This window comes from Protopterus annectens, chromosome 12.part0 (genome assembly GCF_019279795.1).
Source record: "Protopterus annectens isolate FY-2018-M chromosome 12.part0, PAN1.0, whole genome shotgun sequence".
Taxonomy (NCBI): Eukaryota; Metazoa; Chordata; order Ceratodontiformes; family Protopteridae; genus Protopterus; species Protopterus annectens.
Genome location: NC_056746.1, coordinates 223,767,561 through 223,788,822, shown reverse-complemented (window position 1 = coordinate 223,788,822; position 21,262 = coordinate 223,767,561). Strand labels below are relative to the sequence as shown.

The 21,262-nt window shown below is 41.9% G+C and overlaps 1 protein-coding gene across 9 annotated transcripts in view; it reads right to left on the bottom strand.

Annotated features, from left to right (window-relative positions):
• The window catches only part of LOC122816469 (myosin phosphatase Rho interacting protein), a 3,136,467-nt gene that overhangs the window by 408,409 nt on the left and 2,706,796 nt on the right, over nucleotides 1-21,262 (bottom strand). For all 9 annotated transcript variants that reach the window (XM_044089284.1, XM_044089283.1, XM_044089288.1 and 6 more), the window contains 2 exons: nucleotides 9,435-9,582; nucleotides 7,172-7,289 (listed from right to left, as the gene is read on the bottom strand). In XM_044089284.1, the coding sequence (XP_043945219.1) occupies nucleotides 7,172-7,289; nucleotides 9,435-9,582 (266 nt within the window). The remainder of the gene's footprint in view (nucleotides 1-7,171; nucleotides 7,290-9,434; nucleotides 9,583-21,262) is intronic.

Here is a 21,262-nt window from a genome sequence, read left to right as displayed (position 1 = left end):
AGGAGCCAAGCTGTCAATTTCAAAGATCGGAGGGACTGATGCTGATGTCCCGACTGATGAATTAGTAGGTCCGGAATTAGGTCTAAAGTCCACGGATCGTCCACCGCGTTCTTCTTCAGGTAAGGGAACCATACCTGACGAGGCCAGTATGGGGCAATCAGTATCATTGCGCACCCCAATTGAGAAGCTTTTTGAATGACTTTGGAGAGAAGTGGAATCGGAGGAAAGGCATAAAGTAGCCCTGTTGGCCAAGGTTGTGCTAGAGCATCCATAGCTGGTACTCCCTGATGTAGGATCAAGGAGAAGAACCTTTGGCACTTGGTGTTTAGTGGAGTTGCAAATAGGTCGCAGCACGGCGTCCCCCATTTCCTGAAAACCTGAGCTGCTACTGTTTGGTTTAGAGACCACTCGTGAGGAGAGAGAATTGTCCTGCTCAATTTGTCTGCCAAGATATTTGATCTTCCCGGAATGTGGGTTGCTACCAAGAAGCGGTTGGTAGCTACAGCCCATTCCCACACTCTCATGGCCTCTCTGCAAAGGGGGTAGGATCTGGTCCCTCCTTGTTTGTTCAGATACCAGACCACCGACATGTTGTCTGTGTGGATGGCGATGATGCCCTGAGGAAGAAACTTGTGTAAGGCCTGTAGGGAAAGAAGTACAGCCCTCATCTCCAACACACTGATGTGGAGAAGAGCTTCGTCTGGAAGCCAGGAGCCCTGAACCAGCCTGCCCAGACAATGCCCCCCCCACCCTATCTGGGAGGCATCTGTCGTCAGGGTAACCAGTGGAGAGGGAATAACAAGGGGCTTCCTTGATTCAGATTGGATGTCTGAAGCCACCAGCGAAGGTCCCGTTTGCATGTTTCCGTAATCATGATGTGATGATTGAGGGGAAGATCCTGAAAGGACCATTGAGTTGACAATAGCCACTGAAGAATCCTCATGTGCAATCTTGCCAGAGGAACTAAAAGAACCGTGGCAGACATTGAGCCTAAAACTTGTAGAACCATCCTGGCTGGGGCTTTGGATCTCGAGATCAGAGCTTGAACTTGGCCCTGTAAAGTTTGGATCCTTTCGCAGGAAGAAAGACGCATTAATCTTGAGTCTATCTCTGCTCCTATGAACCTTATGCGTTGAGAGGGCAGCAAGACAGACTTTGACCAATTGAATGTAATCCCAGGGTAATACCCAGGAGATGGTGGCTTTGAGGTTGTCCATTAGTAGATGCCTGGTGGTGGCAGTCAGGAGCCAGTCATCCAGATAGGGAAACACTTGGAATCCAAGACTTCTCAGGTGAGCCGTCACTACTGCCAAACACTTGGTGAACACCCTGGGGCTGTGGTGAGACCAAAGGACAGAGCGCAAAATTGGTAATGACTGACTCCCAGGCTGAAGCGCAGATACCTCCTGGACGCCTGATGTATCGGTATGTGATAATAGGCGTCCTTGAGGTCTATGGAGCACATCCAAACATCCTTCTCCAACAATGGGAGAATGGATTGTAACGTGACCATTCGAATTTGGATTTCGTGGACGGATTGGTTCAGTCTGCTGAGATCCAATATTGGTCTCAGGTCCCCTGTCTTTTGGCACTAAAAGAACCTGGAGTAATTTCCTGATCCGATCTGGTCTGTGGGGACCGGTTGGATGACTCCTTTTTCTAGCAGCTTTAAAGCTTCTGCGGCTGCCATTTCCCTTTGATTGGGTGGTGGGTCCGGGATTCTTTTGGACGGTGGGGGTGAGTATGTGAATGGGATGGTGTAACCTCCGGCAATGATCCGAAGCACCCATCTGTCCTGAGTGATTGACTCCCAGGCTTTTAGGTGCTTGGCAAAACGACACCCGACTGGCTCCGGAGCAGCACAGCCGGGCAATCCCTCATGACGTGTGGGAGGCTGAAGAGCCACGAAAGGACTCACGGTCTCCAGAATTGCGGGGCCCTCTGCCGCCTCTGGGACGGAGTCTCCTGAAAAATTTCCCGCCCTCTGCCTCTGGAAGGGGAATCTTCCTGCTGTTGGGAGAAAAACTTACGAGATTTGGAACCAGATTTTCCCCCCTAGGTTAGCCATGGGGTAAGGCCGAAAGGGAGTGGAATAACGGGCAGCTACGGCAGATAAAGTTTTTCCCTCTTGCTCACAGCGGTAAGGGTGTCTTTAACCTTGGGTCCAAACAATGAGGACCCATCAAAGGGAGCGTCGCGAAGGAAGACTTGAAGGCCTCCAAGAACTGACACAAGCGGAGCCAGGCTTGTCTCACGAGAGCCACGCCTGTGCCTGCCGCTCTACCCGCCTTCGGCCGCATAGGAAATGAGCCTCATGGACGAGTTAGAAATTGACGTAAGGATAGCCAACTGAGAGCTAACCGACTGGGCTAGCTGCTCAGGTAGGTTACCCGAGAGGGAATCTGACAACTCCTTGACCAGATCCCTCTGAAGCCTGGTAAAATGTGCCAAATAATTCAGAGACCTTAAAGTAAAGGCCGCTGAAGTCAGGGTGCGCTTCACGTACCTGTCCATACTCCTAGACTCCTTATTAGGAGGATGGACGGACGTTGAAGCCTCTGCCACGCCCTGTTGTGTAGCAGATGCCACCACCATGGCATCTACAGCCACGCCTTTAGTGAGGAACTCCTTCTCGGGGAGCAGACAAAAATGTATTTCGACGAGAAGGACTGGTTCCACGGTATCTGGGTGTTCCCACGCCCTTCGACAAACTAAATCCAGAAGCTCGTCAAGGGCGGAGACACCCAGGAGGCGGAGGGCTGAGCCCCAAAGGCCTTGAGGAGCACTGACTCATCAGCAGAGGGGTTTGGATATCCAGCCGCCTCGTTGTTTGAGGATCTCTAAGATGTCTGCAAATGACACATCATCCGAGGACGACTTCGGGACCCCTCTGCATCATCAAGATCAGTGTCTGATGTAATAGACTCGGGAGTCCACGTGCTTCCTCTTGCACGATCTCTTCCTTGGGGTTCCTCCGAAGACAACTCAAGAACCCTCAGGAGGAGGGAACCCCAATGGGGTAACCTCAGGCCCCGGGCTCCGCTGACTACGGACAGGGGAACTGCCAAAGACCCAGTCTCCACGCCCAGGAAGGTGCCGGTAAAGCCGGAGAGATGACCAAGAGGACTTGGCCAAGGCACTCCTCATGGCTCTGAAAGCCGGACCCCAGAATCCTGGGAGTGTCCGGTCCCCGAGCCGTGATAGCCGACGGAAGTCCCGCAGCGAAGCACCGAGGGGAGGCTCGAACCGAAGCATAGGTCCCAAACATCACCCCCGGGTCCAGCCGAAGAAGTCCGCGTACCAAACTCGGACCCGAAGGCCCGGGTTGGAGTAAGGGTCGGAACCGACCCTAAGATCTCCACCGGCTCCAACAGCACCTGCTCCGACGGAGCCGAAGCAGTTGGAGGAGGAATGGCAATGGGGTGGGCCAGGGTCATCGGCTCCGAAGCCAACTGGGTCGGAACCGAAACAAATTTCTGGAAGACTGGGGACTGGAACAGTCTTTGGAGCACCCTGTCTATATCAGAATCTGACATCCTCGAAGACCGAGAGGAAACAGAACGGGTTCGAGACGGCCTCTCCAACGGCCCCAAAGGACTAGGGGACCGGCTCCGAGGTGACTCGATGACTATCGGCGCCGAAGGAATACACACACCAGATTCCATCGGTGCCGAGGTGGACTTCGGCGCCGAGGAGGAAGTGTCTGAGCGGGCAACCCTTGTCGGCTCCGAGACCAGTGGAGCCGACGAAGGTGACCCGCCTCTCGATGCCCCAGCCATCGGCTCCAAAGCCAGAGGAGTCGATACTGGTGGCATCGAGGCAGACCGTTCCGACCTCGGCTCCGAAGTCCTTGGAGCCGAAGGAGAGGCCTGCCTATGTCTCTTAGCGGTCGGATCCGACGGACTGGTCGGAACCGACGCCCTTTTCTTTTTAGCCGGAGAAGGAGAGGATGCCAAGGCTTCTTCAAAAGAAGGTTTAATTAACCCCTTAAGAATCAATTTATTTTTCCTCTCCTGGAGGACCCTTGAGGAAAAAGCGTGACATATGCTGCATGACTCCTGTAAGTGTTTTGCACCTAAACAATACACACAGAGTGAGTGATCGTCCGTGATGGACATTTTGAAACTACATTTTGTACATTTTTTAAAGCCCGAAGGCCTAGGATTCTGAGACATTATGGAAAGAGAATTTCAGTAATCTGACAGGAAAAATACAATTACTGACCTACTGATGACTACAGTTATCGCTTAAAAGCGCAAATGACAGGGAACTTTGAAAACCCTGTAAGAACAAACAGAGCTACAAAAATATTTAAAGCCTTTGCTCTATATGTGAGTTATAGGAGGGTTGACTGACCGGGAAGGCCCTAGATGAAGGGGGCCTACCAAACTCAACCCAATCACACAACAAAAGTCTTCAACAAATCCAACCAATCACACAACAATGAGAAGAATAGCCGTTAAAACAGCTTTTTGAGACAAAAACAGCAAAAAACTGACAGAAAAAGTTAGTTAAAATAACTACTCAGCTCAGCCAGCTCGAGACCACGTCTTCGTAGGTTAGCGGCAAACGAGATCTGGGGGACTGGTAGTGGTGCATCCTGGGATATAGTAAGCTCAGCCAATAAGAGACTTCGCTCTTTGGCATAAGCGTGCCGAGTCGGAGCCGAGGGATCGGCTCCGAACCCATCAGTCAGAATGTAGGCGAGATAGGATCACATAACATCCATAATTATTTAATTTCAACAGTTCACCGTCATTCACAACAGAATAACTCTCAGAGGATACATCAGTATTGAAATCAATATTATTGTCCACCAGAGCATTAGTACTATGAGCTCTTTTTGCCAGGTTAACAGTCTCTAAATACAGGTCATTTCCTTTTCTTACTTTGTTCTGCTGCTGCCGCAACTGTTGTTGTATCCCCCCTGTTCCGTTTCTCTCTCGTTTGAAGCTTCTTGTTTGTCGCAGTTTGGGGGATTGTGTTCCTGCGTTTTTTGCTTCATTGCTCGTCTCCCCCAAGCATACCTCTTCAAAAGATACATTTTTTTTTTTTACTGCTGAAACCTGTTTCTGCCGACGAGAAGGATGAATCACGGGACCTACTCCCATAGGAAATCCCACCTCGTTTCTTCTGTTTCCCCAATCGCTTTTTAGATTTAACTGAATAAGCTGCATTATTTTTTAAATCACCTATATCTCATTCAAATGTTTTCTTTTTTTTTATCCAAAACATTTTTTTTTCAACATAGGTTGGTACTAGACTATTAGCCCTAGGGCCTATACAAGCCTAGCCATAACAATTCAATGGCTATTGCTTCCCACACTATATTTCCCTGGACCCCTGGACATCCTGAAAACATTTCTTTATCTCCACCATGATTTCTCTGTATCTAGGCTCAGAGAAATCACTAAGTAGAGAATTCTCTAATTCAGTTATTTGCCCGATCAGCTTGTCAATCAGTCACAAACTACACTTCACCAAAATCTGCAACCAAGTTATAGAACATTTGAGAGAAGCCTCTCTCCATTCAAGCAATAAGTCATTCTCCTCCTCTACAAATTCACCAGCAGGTAAATGGTAAATATGTAAGCCCCTAGGGGGTTATATTTAGGAAGATATACTTCTCAAGCAATTTATCATCATAAAACACAAGTCACCTCTGTCAATAGCAGGCGTTCAAGCTGAACAAAACTGTCCATACAACAATCATCTTTACCAGGTCCCCACAGGTCGTCCTTCGATAGTTTTAGCTCTCTTTCATGAAGAAAATCAGAGACCAGAACACCTCCAGCAATCCCCATTTCTTCCATCCTTCTTAGGGGGGTGGAAAGTCAGCCATGGAAGCTAGCTCCATAACCACAATAAACACAAGAAAACAGCCACTTTTCACCTTCACTTCACTATACATCAAAAAAATACAAGTAGCAAGCTCCAATAAGACAAACCAGGATAAAGGTTTCACGTCAATTTATTTGGTACCTCGGCTTTTCACCTACAAGGAATATTCACATTCAGGTACACCCTTCCTTTATACCCCTAACAATGAAGTTAAACCAATTACAGTAAATACAATTAAACCTAGACAGCCTTATTAAAGGTAACACATACATTTTTCTTTTTTCTTTGTAACACTCCATAACACATTTTTTTCACAGTGCAATATATTGTTTCCTACATTCAAAACACCTTCTTTACATACAAAAGTAATTATAAAGTTAGACTGCTATTAATGTTCCATACCATGTTGAATGTAGGAAACAATATATTGCACTGTGAAAAAAATGTGTTACGGAGTGTTACAAAGGAAAAAGAAAAATGTATGTTACCTTTAATAAGGTTATCTAGGTTTAACTGTATTCACTGTAATTGGTTTAACTTAATTGTTAGGGGTATAAAGGAAGGGTGTACTTGAATGAGAATATTCCTTGTAGGTGAAAAGCCGAGGTACCAAATAAATTGATGTGAAAACTTTATCCTGGTTTGCCTTATTGGAGCTTGCGACTTGTGTCTTTTTGATGTTTCGATGATGATGACTGGTTATTAGCATTTTAAATGAGTAAGGCAATTATGTTTTAAACAGATCTGAAGAAGCGTTTAATATAACACAAAAGTGTTCATCTCTCTTGTTTTTAATCTTGTTTTAATTAAAGTGTATGTTCCTGATTGTGGTATTTGGACTATATATCATTTATATAATTTACTGTTGTGTTCAGAACTAACTTTTAGCAGATGCTGGTGTACTGTTTCGTTTGCTTTTATCAACAAATTAACAAGTGTTCTAAATCTTTACCAGCACATAAATTAAACAAGGTGGAGAGAGAGGTTCATTACATAGCGTCTTTCCCACCTCTGGAATAGACTCTCACTGCAAATTACGCAGTGTGATAAATTAGCTTCTTTCAAATGGGAACTGAAAAAATGGATAGGTATTCAGAAACTTACCCCTGGCTAACCTCCCTTAAGACACAGCATTCATTCTGAGGGTGGGTACTGGTAAGGTTTAAATGTCTGCAAGACTCAGTAGCCTTATTTCCTAAGGTCCTATACAAACTGCAATCTTTCACGGTTTCCTCTACTATCACTTCTGTAACAATCCTCATTTGGAACCTCTCAAATAAAGAACAAAAAAAAAAAAAATTAAAATGAAAAGAACCCAAAGAATACTCACTGATACTGTTTTCCAAGAGCCTCGATGTCTGAATTAATACTGCTGATTTGTGATCGCTGACTTCTCTCTAGTTCACGTTCTAACTCTTCTCGGTGGGCATTCTTCATTGCTTCAATAGCTGTAAGAAAATGATTATGGATAGAGGAAAAACAGCTGCATGCTTAAAGGTTTAGATTTCTATCACACCAAGAGTAGGTAAACATTAAAGCAATACTGTAAAAATACTAAATGTCAATTTCTAGCAAAATATCTGTTTGCACCACCTACGACATTCTAAGGCCCCTTAAACAGCTTACTGGTTTACCACTTCTTCATTTTGTTACACACTCCTGTCCTGACAGTCAAACTGCCACAGCTGTTATTCAGTGCCAGTAATATTCTATTATCTGCAAAGAATGAAACAAGTACCACATACCTTAACCACTGTGGATCCCCTAAACACTACGGCAGGACTCCAGATACCCCTCTCTTCAGGGACTTTATGACTTCCTTTACTAAATAATTGAGCCTTATAAACTGTGATTTCAAGGGTACTGCAATATAGTTTTTGCGAGTGGGTTTTACATCTATTCAAATAACATGGGAATTGTTGCAGAAAACAGTCCAAACTAAGCAGCAAACTGCGTTAACTCATGAGACAGAGGAATACTTCAACAAGATACAAAAAAATCTTGGCTCACAAGAATCCAATGGATTTCATAAGACTTTATTATAAAATAATATAAAACACAAGCCTTGTGAGAGAAGATATTTTTATAACTGTTAAAGAAAAGTAAGTACTTTATTATGTACAGCAAATGAGCCAAGCAAAGCAAATCAAATCTAATTTTACATTATCTGCCATCTAGCTAAGCAAAGGTTGTAATCCCTGACAATCCACTATGGAGGGCAGATGTGCTGCAGCAGGCACAAACACAGAGTTCAAAAAGACGCATATAAATGTCCATGTGAGTTAATGAGCATGAGTACGCATCTACCTGTGTTAAAACTTCTCTATTCATCAACATTTAAAGGAAGAGACAAAAGAAAATAGTTCATACAGTGTGACTATACTCAGAATCTTAACACTCTGATCTCATCCTATATCTTAAAACAGTGAATGAGAAAAGAACAGATTAAAACAGGCAAATGGTAAGGAAACTCTTGCTGAGTGAAAGGGAACCAAAATAAATCACATAATGCATCATCACTTTTAAAATTATGGGTTTGCCAGCACAATAATCACCATTAACACAGCATGTGAAATTTGGAATACCATAATGCAGTTATATTTTTTCAAGAGTCCTAGCACTAAAGACACTAAGAGAATATAAATTTTAAAAGGCCAGTAATATAATTTTAAAAAATGTGGAAAGGACAGGCTTAGTATGTCACAGCAAAAGATGCAGTTTTCACCGTATAGCTAAAAATTAAAAATGAAACTACCAAACTGCAATTTGTTCTGCTCATACTTCCAACAACTAAATTACAAACCAAGGATGAAAACAGCCATGTTTAAGTAAAGGAACTCAAAACTGAAATGATGAATTCCAGACTCAAAGGTTGCTGCCTTGAAAAGAAAAAATAAATACTCATTTTACTGCACTGCAGCCTTAGTGTGGTAAAGGAAGCTGGTCACCTAAAACTGGATGGGGTAAGCCCTATACCACTCTAAATACTGTCTTTAGAAAGGTAATCTAACATACCCTGCTGTCTAGTCGTTCCTGCCAGGACCTCATATTCAGCTGCAGTTAACATGCATGTCAAAAAGGAAGCCCACACTGGAGTTGTGGTATAGGTTCATAAATAAACTGATATAAAAAATGCAAAAGCCGTCATATCACAACTGAATGGTGATCCAGACTCAGGAAGTCGCAGACTAATGATTAGGTATTCTATCATCTTTTGTTCTGGCATGGAAAAGCAAGACTGTACATTAAGATCCCAATGTAGCAAAAGACTGAAAAAGGATTTCCTGAATTGACCCCCCCCCCCCCGCAAAAAAAAAATCTAAAATAACATATAAGCACTTGCAACTGCGTGCAAGAATGATTAGTAGTATGCATTTATATGTACAGTGGGAATTGAGATCATCAAACAGATCTGCAAAAGTACACAAAGTCACAGGTGAAATTCATTCACATTTAAACAGCAGCTTTCTGCGTATTCTTAATCTAATACAAAAATCTAACAGAAGCAACCATGGTCACTGATACAGCCTTTATTTTAACCCAGACTCTAATACCCTCATTTAGCAGGCAAGAAAGCTTCAGCTCTGCTTTACCAGAAATTGTAGCAGCTGTTTCCTCAGCCAATAACCTGTCCATCTCCTCCCTTAGTTTCTCCAGTTCCCGTTGATGCTGCCGCTGAAGATCTTCAATCACTTTATGATGCGTTTCCTCCATAGCTGCAAAACCTCTCTCACAGGTAGCCTGCAAACAGCAAATGTTATGTATATTAATTGAATAAAACAGAAACAGATTCATCAAAAGAACTGCTACAGTACCCCTACACCAAATGCCAAGCATTTGCTAGATCAGAATTGTTGGACAATATTCAAACTTGCATCTGATTACTAAGAAAGAGAAAGTAGAGGTGCAGAGAAAAATTTATTTTTGGCAAGTTCTAAGATACTACGTTCTTGATTAAAGCAATCATTTCATTAGCACAAATCCAAGCGAAATAGTTTTCAGCATCAATTAATACAGTTCACACTATGCTTTTATTCCCAGTGCCTGGATTTACACCACAATTCCTTAGAGATTAATAAAGGAAAACAGCCAACCCCCTTACCCTCAAACCTTATCTGCTTTGTTTTTTGACAATGGATCTTTGCATCATCATCATCATCACCACCATAATTTTCTCAGCATCATACTGAAATGCTGAAGTAAGAGGATATGATTAGAACAAGCAATAGGCAGATGAAGCATAATGGCTGAGAGCTTTTCAGATTAACATCCTCCACACTAAATGGTTGATTAACAGAACTTGAATATAAAAATGATGTTTAATTCTTATACGTTTAAAGATTTTTCTTCAAAAGTTAGCTGCAAGTCTGTAATTAAAGGAATCATAATCAAGGATTTATAGCTACAAATGCAACAGGCGAAACCTGCTAAATCACAGTGAACACACAGCTTACCTTTAGTACTGATTCTGGAATAAACACTTAGATTTCCAGTTCTTCAAACTAGTTACAAGTCTAAAGGGAAAATAATGCTATGGCCTGAATGGTTGCAGAAAGAGATAAACACAGGTTTTATCCTTTCAAATATACTGTCAAGAAAAAAAATGATAATATTTTGAAATCTCACTATGATAAAAAATATGTGTGTGTGTGTGTATAATGTACATTTATACACACACAAGTTTGGTTTACATAAAAATATACAATGGATGGATTTGGTAGAATTAAAATGTACTGAGACTAACTGGTAGAACACTCATTTCAATGAATCACAATTACCTGAAATCATCAGACAATGGAAAATAATGTCAAAAGTGCTCTATTAAAGCCCCCAAGCATCCCAAAACATTCATCATTAACCCCCATTTTTTTCATTTTCTACATAGGGTCAGGGGTGTTATGTCAACTATTGTCATTTCTCTCAAATTCAATGTCAGTCTCATACCTTCAACATTCAAGCCTGACTGCCACAGGTCTTTCACAAACAATCCATCCATTTCTTTACTGGATGCCCTTATTTCCTCCTGCCTTTTCTCTGTCTGACACATCTTTTTTACCAGATTACCTACTGTATTCCTGCACATGTGCTTAAACCATCCTAAATTGTTCTTTTTGACCTTCTCTTCCGTTGGAGCAACTTGGGTTTATGCTCTGATGTCATCATTTCTTTTTCTGTCCCACAGTGTGCACCCTATCACCCATCTCAGCAAGTTTGTCTCCATCATATCTAGCTTCCTCAAATGCTCTGCCTTCACTGCTCAGATTTCTACACCATACCATACAGAAGTACTGGTCGCATCACTTTTAAATACACTTTTCAACTTATTTGGTATTCTTCTGTCACACACTACACCTGGCAGTTTTCTAGCTTTGACCTCCTCATTCAGAGCCCCTTCTTCATCAAACACCCATCTTAAATATTTCAAGTTGTTAACCTGTTCTAATATTTTTCCTTGTATCCCAATTTCCAGCTTATTTTGATTTTCCAAATTGCTGCCATGGCATCTATCTTATCTCTACTCAGTTTCAGCCCATGTTCCTTCAAGTTTTGCTTTCAATTCCCCTATCATTTGCTGTGTTCGTATTTAGAGTCTACTTGTATAATGCCACATCATCTGCATACAGTAGTTTTGTTGATCTGTCCCCTTTTGACCTGTTTGTTAATGTAGTCACCAATAGCATGAACAGTAGTGATTTGGGAGCTGAACTCTGATTGCATACTCTCTCCCACTGGGAACCCTTTTGAGAGTCTGAGCACTGTTCATACTTGTGTTATGGGGTCCTTGTAAATAGCCTGCACTAATTCTATCAATGGTTCAGAGACTTCCAATCAGCTTTCCTGGGATCCTGTCAATTGCTTTCTCCAAGTCTAAGAATGTCCAGTTGGACTTTTTCCTCATTTCTTGCTTCTTCTCAACTATCCATCTAACTGCAAACACTGGATAGGTTGTGCTGCACCCTGATCTAAATCTGAACTGCTGATCTTCCATCTTCCTTTCTATCCATATTGCTATGAGTACCCTCTGGAGCCATTTCTCCTGGCTCACCCAATGCCTTGATTATATCTGCTGTGACCTCATCTGAGTCTGTTACTTTCTATGACGCTCTTTTCCTCAGTGCTGTTCTTTCTTCTTCTAGGGTGAACTCTTCTTCCTCTTTCACTGTAGGCTGTGTGTGGGGCAGTACAGCTTTTGTGGGGTTTTCTTCATTCAGAAAATGCTGGAAGTAATTATTGCAATATGAAACATTACTCTTCTTTAAACTTTTTATTTTTTTTTTTTGCAAGAGGTTAGATCCCCCTGCATCCACTGATGTGGGTGACAAGTCCCCTCCCAAACTTATACATACGAGCTTCAAGATTTCTATACATTAGAGAAAACAGAATACTCCAACAGATGGCCTTCTCAGACTTAGTATATGCAAGTCCGTTTTTTTGGCCAATCTCAGAATTATGGGACTAGCTAAAGTGGGCACAGATATTTCAAAATGTTATCAATACTGGCAATAGACATGTTTAAAAGGGTACTAACTAATTTAAGAATGTAGGTATTCCAGATCCTACGTCCTCTGCGCAGCTAGCTATTTTAGTGGAATATTTACAGCTAAAAGTGCAAACATTAAGGACTCGCCTCAACAAGCCGCGGGTGGTGGTGCTGCGGTAGCATTGTCGCCTCACAGTAAAACGCTGTCCAGTTCGATTCTCAGCTAGAGCGTCTTCTGCGTGGAGACATGCGTGAATGGGCGTACCTTCGTTGAAGGTTGTGGATCAGGGCTGGTAACTCGGCACGTAAAAATCAACTACCAATCATTAGCGGACCGGAGTTCCGCTGTGGCGACCCCTAACTGGGAAAAGCCGAAAGACACAAAAAAAACAAGCCTTCAACTAAATATGTCACCACCTGAATTAATTTTGGAAGTTCTAAAATAGGGCATATAGCCAAGTACTGCAGTTACTGACATTACTGTGCCTGTAAAAATGTTAATACTGGCTAACAAATGGTAACTAAAAGCATATCTACGAAAAGTGAATCTGTGGAATGTGATAATGCTGAAATTTCAAGTACCACAGGTGTGGGATTTATTTTCTGCCACTGTGATGCTACGGAACTAGTCAACTATAATATTGTGGCTGAGGGGAAAACAAATAAGGGGATTGCAGGACTCAGGCAGCACAATTCAATTAGTTACGACACAATTTGCCTGCAAGCATAAAACAACCATCAAGCAGAAAAAAAATGAAGTGATGTGTGCACATACAGACAGAAGTGAACATCCTATAGCACAAGTAGCAATACAGACTCTCCAAGGGAAAGAATTACACCCAGTAAGCTTAATGCCAAACTTACCACATGACATAATAGTCCACAACTTTGCAGAGTTGCAGAGTTAAAGAGCTACTGAAGTTATGCAGCATTCAACCTAGTATGCTGCTATGAAAACACAGCGACAATAAGGAAGTGCATGTAGAGCTAGAAGACGCAAAAGGAGCTAATATATGGCTCTGGATGGAAGGATTACATAAATCTTGAGTCTTGTAAAAATAATAAATCAGTGCAGAGACTGACAGAGAAGAGTCTTCAGATTTGAAAGTAGTGAGAGACAGTGTGGAAAGTTGCACAGAACAGCCTATAGTTAAACAATACATATACTAGGGTGAAGTACTGAAACTGATCAAGAAACATACGAATCTTGTACTGAATAAAAAGGGAAAGGGGAACCTGAGCATAGTTCTAAGCTTCTTCCTGCAACACCAAAGCAGGCACCCAGTTAGATGTAGACCCAGAACTCTAAGGGTAGGCAAAATAAGAAAAGAATGGGAAACCACCAGTATGCCTGGTCAAAGTAAGTTATTTTTACAAACTGCCTTTTTAACGGACAAACTAAATGACGATGAAAACCTTTACGTGTATTTCCAGGGAAAGAGGTTGGGGCCGCTACTTCATTTCAGAACACTGACTAAAGTAATGATGACCTGGCTGACCATTAGATAGGCATACATATTTTAAGGTGTCTCAACAGAAACGCAATACCCTAAGCAGATCAAAAGACAACATAGAGAGAGAGTTGATGAGGAAACTAAAAGAAAAGAACAGTGCAACAAGCCCCTACTGCAGTAAGACATGATCTGCTCTACAGGGTAACCAAAGACAGAGAGCAGCTACATAGATAGTTGCTAATTCCAGGACCTCTTAGACCACTAACACTGAAGAAGTTGGCACACAACCACATTTTGGGTGGTAATTTAGGAATAGAATAAACATAAGCCACAGTTTGGGATACATTTCACTGGTCTGGTACTAAGGAACAAAATAAACTTTTCTGCTTATCCAAATTATCAAAAGACAGCACCCGACCCAGTATTTAAGGGCCTTTTAATACTCTTACTCATTGGAGATAACCCATTTGAACACACAGTAATGGATATTGTGGGCCCACCTGTAAAATTAAGTGAGGGCAATACATGTATGCTAATAATTACTAATTATGCAACAAAATTTCATGAAGCTGTACCCCAAAAAAAAATAAAAAATAAATAATTTTAGGTCAATGTAAAGACGATATCAAAAGAAAGGGCACTGTTTTTTTAAGGACAGGAATACCCTCAGCAATTCTCAACCAAGGAACCCCATTCATGCGTAAACTCTGCAATTTTTTTTAAAGTGAAAACAGCTTAAAAAAAAAAAAAAAAACACAGTATACCATCTTCAGACAGGTAAGCTAGTTGAATGAATACATATCAACCTCTGGACAAAACACAACATAATGGGGAGACAAAGGCCACAAAACAGGGGCAGGTTTTAAAATTTCTCTTATAAACTTAGAAAGGTGCTAGTATAACAGGTTTTGCATTATCATGCATTTTCTGGAGGAACTTAAGTCTCAAACTCAAATGTATATCACTTACTGACTTCAATCCTTAATGAGTTGCTGGAAAACCATAGAAGTTATGAGGAACAGACCTAAAACATATGGCAAAAATCTAGACATTCTGACAAACTCATCAGAGTTGAGAGGTATGGTTGAATGTTTTTAATAATAATCCACATTATAGAAGATTAACGAAAGAAATGAAAGGTGTAGGTGAGACACAAAAAGCTGGGATTAACTGCTGCCATTTGCCCTTTACTCTAGCAGAAGTACTCCAAGACTCAACTGGAATGACACCATCTGCACTGCTGTATTACAGCCACTCCCAAGGAAACTTGGTACAGAAAAAAACATGGGAGGGGAAACACTATTTTAAAAGTGTAACAGTGTTTTTCTCAAAGTTGCAGGAAAGGTTAAGGATTCTATTCTCCATAGTAAGAGAACATATACAGACAACACAGGCATAACAGACAGCATATAAAGGAAATTCTTGAATCAGAGAATTCAAACTTGGGGATAAAATATTTGTTAGTACACTCTGCCAAAACAAGCTTCTGAAACAATAAAAAAGTAATTAAATTATATGGTAAGACAACTAGGAAAAAGAAAAAACAGAGCAGTTATGCCATATGCATGTTCTGAAACTATGGAGAGGATGAGGAGTTTCTGTAGTATGTCTGAAGGGAGTGTTAAGACTCCCTACAGCATGTTCTGATAAAACAATGAAGACATTTTCCATATTTCAAAACAAAAAGAAAATAATTTGTCTTCAATAGTAAAGGAATATTCCAGCACAATACAGAAATGGAACAATGCCTAGCAAAAATCTCCATTTGTAACCACTGTGGATACCTCAATCACAATGTTTCAGGGAAAAAGGTACAGAAAATGCTTAAACTTGGGATCACAGAAGAATCACAAAGTGAATGGAACAGTCTCATTGTACTAGATTTCAAGCCAGACTGGTCAATAAGAACTCTGTATAAACATTAGAAAATTAAGTAGAATCTCTAATTTTGATTTATATATTTCATGCTCCAAGTGGATTAATTGAAAAAATAAGCAAAGCTAGGTTTCTGTCCTCTACAGATCTAATCAAAGGGTAACGGCAAACTCCAATAAGGAAAGAATGGCATTCTCTACAACTGGTAGACTCCTCCACTACAGAGTCCTGTGTTTGAGTTGCCACAGCATTCCAGAGGCTAATGTACAAGATCCTAAGATATCATGACAAATATTCTGCAGCCCACCTGGATGACGCTGTAATATTTCCCAAAGTTTGGGAAAGTCATCCTCCTAAAAGTTAAAGCCTTTCTGAATTCTTTGTGCCAAGCTGGAATGACAGCTAACCTAGCAATTGCTGGAATTAGGCTTTGCAGTAGTCTGCTATTTAGAGTAATTGAGTCAAACGGACTGTGAAACTCAAATCTAAAAAAAAGTTGCAGAAGTGCACAACTGACCTATTCCTGCTACAGAAAAGCAGATACATTGAGAACCACAGTCTTGAACTTTCTTACATTGCACTTTGTTTCTGTATCAATATAAATGGATGCTATTATTTTTTGATTTGTCCAAAACTGCCCAAAAGATGGGTGCCATGCTGTGTGAGTTTGTTCTGTAGTTAAGGCTTTCACCTCCCTGATGTTATCTGACAAGGGCAGAGAGAAAACCCCATGATGAGAGGATCTTTTACTGTGGTTCTCTCTCTCTCTCCATTACCTTATAAATGTAGTGCAATTGCCTTCTTTTTAACTGTCAGTATCAGCCTGTTTTTTTTTTCACTACTTTGCTCTTTTCCACTTTTGCTAGTGGCCATTTATGATACAGTATTTTAAAAACATTTGAAAATTAGGCTTGAAAAAGTAGCAGAATTAGTTGCTTTTTTCAAACTAATAACTGCAGTTAATGTCCATATATGAGAAAACAGACCCTTAGGATTAATAGGTGTCACTCAGGCTTAGCTGGCTTGTGCTGCGCTCACATTTTAACACTATAGTTAGAATTAGTGTCATTGATGGTACTCGTCAGTTCCCCAACTTGATAACTTGCCTCAAACAAACACTATATAACGCAAAACTACTGTAGCAAACACCAAAAGAAGATAAAGTTATGTACTCACCATAACATTACATCTGTGTTGTCCAGTTTCATTCTTTCTCAACTGATGGGTTTCAGATCCAACTCGACTGCTTCTTCCGGATCCAACTATCGAGCTCCTCCCTTTACCAACATACCTCAGATTGAGTTTGCTGCCCTCAGTAGAGCATGGATAATATCGTAAAGTAATTAATAAGGTACAGATTAAAAGAAGAGAACTAGACCTTAAACAAGGAACAATAGTTCCCAAAGTAATACCCCTTGGATTTCTCCAGGAGCAAAGGGAAGTGGGTTAGGATGGTGGGTAGTTGAAGAATTAAAATGAACACAGATATAAAGTTATGCTGAGTACATAACTTTTTTAAAATCTGATGTTGTTATTTCCATTCATTCCTCAACTGATGGGACAGAGTCCTCAGCTAGATGAACCTCGAGTGATCCTCATGGAAGGGTATTTTGGAGTACTGCAGACCCAAAAAAACCTCTGTTGCTAGAAACCAAATCCAAATTCTAATGAGTAACAAAAGTATGAGCAATGGACCAAGTGGCAGCTGCACAAATGTCATCTATGAAAGTTCTTCACCAAAAAGATGAAGATACAACCACAGACCTTGTGGAATGAGCTCTAGGGGGCTTAGGCAAGGACAGCCCTCTTTTACTACAGACAAAAGATAAGCAATGAGTTAACCATCTGGCCAGAGTAAATTTAGAAACTGGCATGCCCAATCTGTTAGGCGAGAAGGATACAAACAACTGGTCAGTATTCCAGAAATCTTTGGTTCAATGGAGATAAAACCAAAGTTGTCGATGCATATCCAAAAGATGGAGCATGTACTTTCCCTTATTTGAGAAATTTGGAAAGAAAAATGGGGAGTTTATAACCTGTTTGATATCAGACTCAGAAGCTACCTTAGGCAAAAAAGAAGAGTTGGTCTATAAGGAAAGCCTGACTGTGGAAATGCAGGTAAGGAGGCTTGCAGGTGACAACCTAGAGTTAGGATACTCATCTAGGTGATGTAACAGTAACTAGAAAAATGGTTTTCCAGGACAAAATCTTAAAGTCGGTCTTGGCTGAAGTTTCAAAGGGGCCTTGGGTCAGACCTTGAAGCAAGATAGTTAAATCCAAAGGAGGAGTTGGATGCTTTACTGAAGGCCTAAGCAAGAAGGTGCATTTGAGAAATGCTCTGCATAATCTAGAAGCAGCTAAGCAAAATTGATTTTCACCAATATGGAAGTATGAAATGGTAGCCAACTGCACCTTAACAAAAGAAAAAATAGCCTTTTAATTAAAAATTGAAGCTAAAAACTCAAGTACAGCTGGTACAGGGGCAGAAAAAGGTCCAAATCTCTCTTAAGGGGTCAGAAAGCAAATCTCTTCCATCTACTTCTGTAAATTTTCCTCATAAACATTTTGTGAAGATAATAAAATATGACGGACTAGGAAGAACAGCCTAGGCTGTCTAGCAATTACTGGAGCTGGAGAAACCATGTGATTACCGTGAGGCCTGTTGTATCCGGATTAGTAATCCCTGTTGGGTAAGACAGGTGATCTGGACTGGGGCCCAGTATCCAGGGTGAATGCAGAAGATGAGACCACAGGAAAGAGAATGGAAAGGGAACCAAATTTGATAATGCCAAAAAGGTGTAAAGAGGATAACCATGCTCTTGAAATGGTGTGCTTTCTGTAGAAATTTGGGGATGAGAGGTAACGCGAGTAAACTGAGAGGAGACCAGAGGGTCATTCGTGGACTAGAGCATCTCTAGGGTGACTCTCCCATCGGGGTGACAAGGGCAAAGTACCTGCTGCACTTCTTGTTGAGGGAAAGGCAAAAAGGTCATAGCATGGCTGGCCTCATCGATTGGAAATTCTCTCCGCCACTTCAACACTGAGAGACCACTCATGAGGTATCAGAATAGACCTATTTAGTTTGTCTGCAATCATGTTTGCCTTCTCTGGTATATGTGCTGCTATGAGAAAGCGGTCAGCAGAAATCGCTCATTGCCATACTCTTATTGCTTCTTGACATGGTGGTTAATATCTGGTTCCTCCTTGTTTGTCGATGCACCAGACTACAGACATTGTTCATTTGAATAGCAATTGTCCTGTAAGGGACAGCGCCTTGAAAGGCCTGCAACGCAAGGAGGATTGCTCTCATTCTGATGACAACGCCATGTGCCCTGGCCTCTTCTGGGGCCCGTGTATCTTGGACTGCCCTTCCAAGGAAGTGCCCCCCCTTCCCCAAATGGGAGGTCTCCATGGTTGCCATGGGCAAGGGAAGAACAAATGGATGGCACTGAAGAAACTTCATCCAAATGAAGCCAGCAAAGCAGATATTATATGAAAGATCAAGTGATCTTGACTAGGGAGAATAAGGGCTGCTGAAAAGTAGACCACTGCACAGATAAAAGTCCACTGCAGAATTTGCATGTGAAACCTGGCTAAAAGTACTAGGGTGATAGCTGGTGCCAAGTATCTTAAGGCTTGCAAGATTAGTTGTGCTGGAAGAGAATGATGTGAGATCACTTTCTTGACCTGGGATCTGAGTGTCTGAATTTTTGTTGGAGGAGGGAGACATATCTGACTGACCAAGTCTAGATAGGCACTCATGAATTCCAGATTCAGCCTAGGTGTGAGCTGTGATTTGCTATAACTGTCTGTGATGCCTAGGTGAAGACACAAATGGAGCAAATAGGTCCTTGCTTGTAGATGTAGATGTCTGGTTGGGGCAGTTATGAGACAGTTGTCTAGATAAGGATATCGTGAATCCCAGCAGTCCCAGGTGAGGTGTTACAAAAGACATGCAATTGATGAACACCCTGGGGGCTTGTGGTGAGGCCAAAGGGCAGTGCTCAGAACGCCTATTAACTGGCTCCCAGCTGGAAGTGCAGATATCTTCTGTAGCCCCTGTTCATTTTAACGTGATAGTATGCTTCCCGAATATCTGTTGAGCACATCCAATTTTCTTTTCGCATGAGAGGCAAAACAGAGTGAACTGTGACCATCTGGAAACTTGAATATTTCATGCATTGGTTTAGATGCTGATATCCAGGATGGGTCTAATGTCCCATCTTCTTTGGCACTAAAAAGAATCTTGAGTAGGTTCTAGATCCTATCTGGTCTGTGGGGACCTTCTGGATGACTTTTTTGAACAGCTTTTCTATTTCTAATTCTGCCACCTCCCTCTGACTGTGTGAAACATCAGGGATTCTTTTCATTTTTGAAGGGGGGATTTGAGAAAATGGTATGATGTAACCTCCGGATATAATTTTCTGCACCCAGGAATCTTTTGTGATGGATGCCCAGGCTTTCTAGATTCACAGACAAATATCTCAACTGCATCCACAGAGCAAATTGAGCAACCTTTCAGGAAAGCTGTTAGGGTTTTGTATGAGAAAGAATCCCAGAAACCCTGGTTCTGTGGGCCACCTTGGCTGTGGGAGTGGTGTTCTTCCATTAGAGTTTCTCCATCTGCCTCTAAGTGAACTTTCTCTTCGGGAGTCTTGGAAAGTACCCTGGGACTTGCAGAACCACATCATTCTACCTCCTCATTAATTCCCGGGAAAAGGGTCTCTGAAGAGTAGAAAAATGGATCCCAATGGTAGAAAAGGTCTTTCTTTGGACTAAATAAGAAAGACCCACCAAATGGAGCACTGGTGAATGAAGTCTTGAACGGGTACACAAAATGGCATAGGCACATTCAAGCATGTCTCCTAATGGCTATGCCCAAACCAGCCACCCGTGAGGAACCCTCTGCACTGGGGATATCAACCTCATGGACATGTTGGCTATAGACTGAATTGTGCCCAGTTGTGAAAAGACTATATTTGTCCTCCACAGACATGGACCCGGAAAAAGATATGCAGAGCTCCATAGTCAAATTTCTTCGCAATCTTGTAAGTGTGCTAGATAATTCAATGACGACAAAGCAAAGGTCACTGAAGCGTTATTGCACTTAACAAATCTTTCCAAAGACCTAAACACCCTGTAAGGAGGATGGACAGATGAACTCTTACCTGAAAGCTCTTTCTTACTCGGTTGCTGCCACAACCATGGCATCATCTGGACCCCCTTTGCTGCACTGTGTTCTGTTCTTTGGGGGCTAAAGTTTTATCTGGGCACTTGGGGATGGGCTTCGCAGTATCTGGCCCTTCCAAGCCTGGCACGAGACAAGTTCTATAAGCTCATCAGCTGGGAGAGTCACCCAAGATGTAGCAGAGCCAGACACAAAAGCCTCCAAGAACACTGACTCCTCATGGGATGGGGTGTTGGATAACCAAACATCTTTTTGCTTTAGGAGTTCAAGTATGTCTCCAAAAGAGAAATTGTCAGGTGGTTGGTTGTTGAGGTATCTGAAGTGACAACAGAGTACCGAGGAACCGACTGGGCACTTGAATGGGTTGGATGTACCAGTGGGATAAAGGGATAAAAGAATGCGGCTCAGAACTAAGAACCAAAG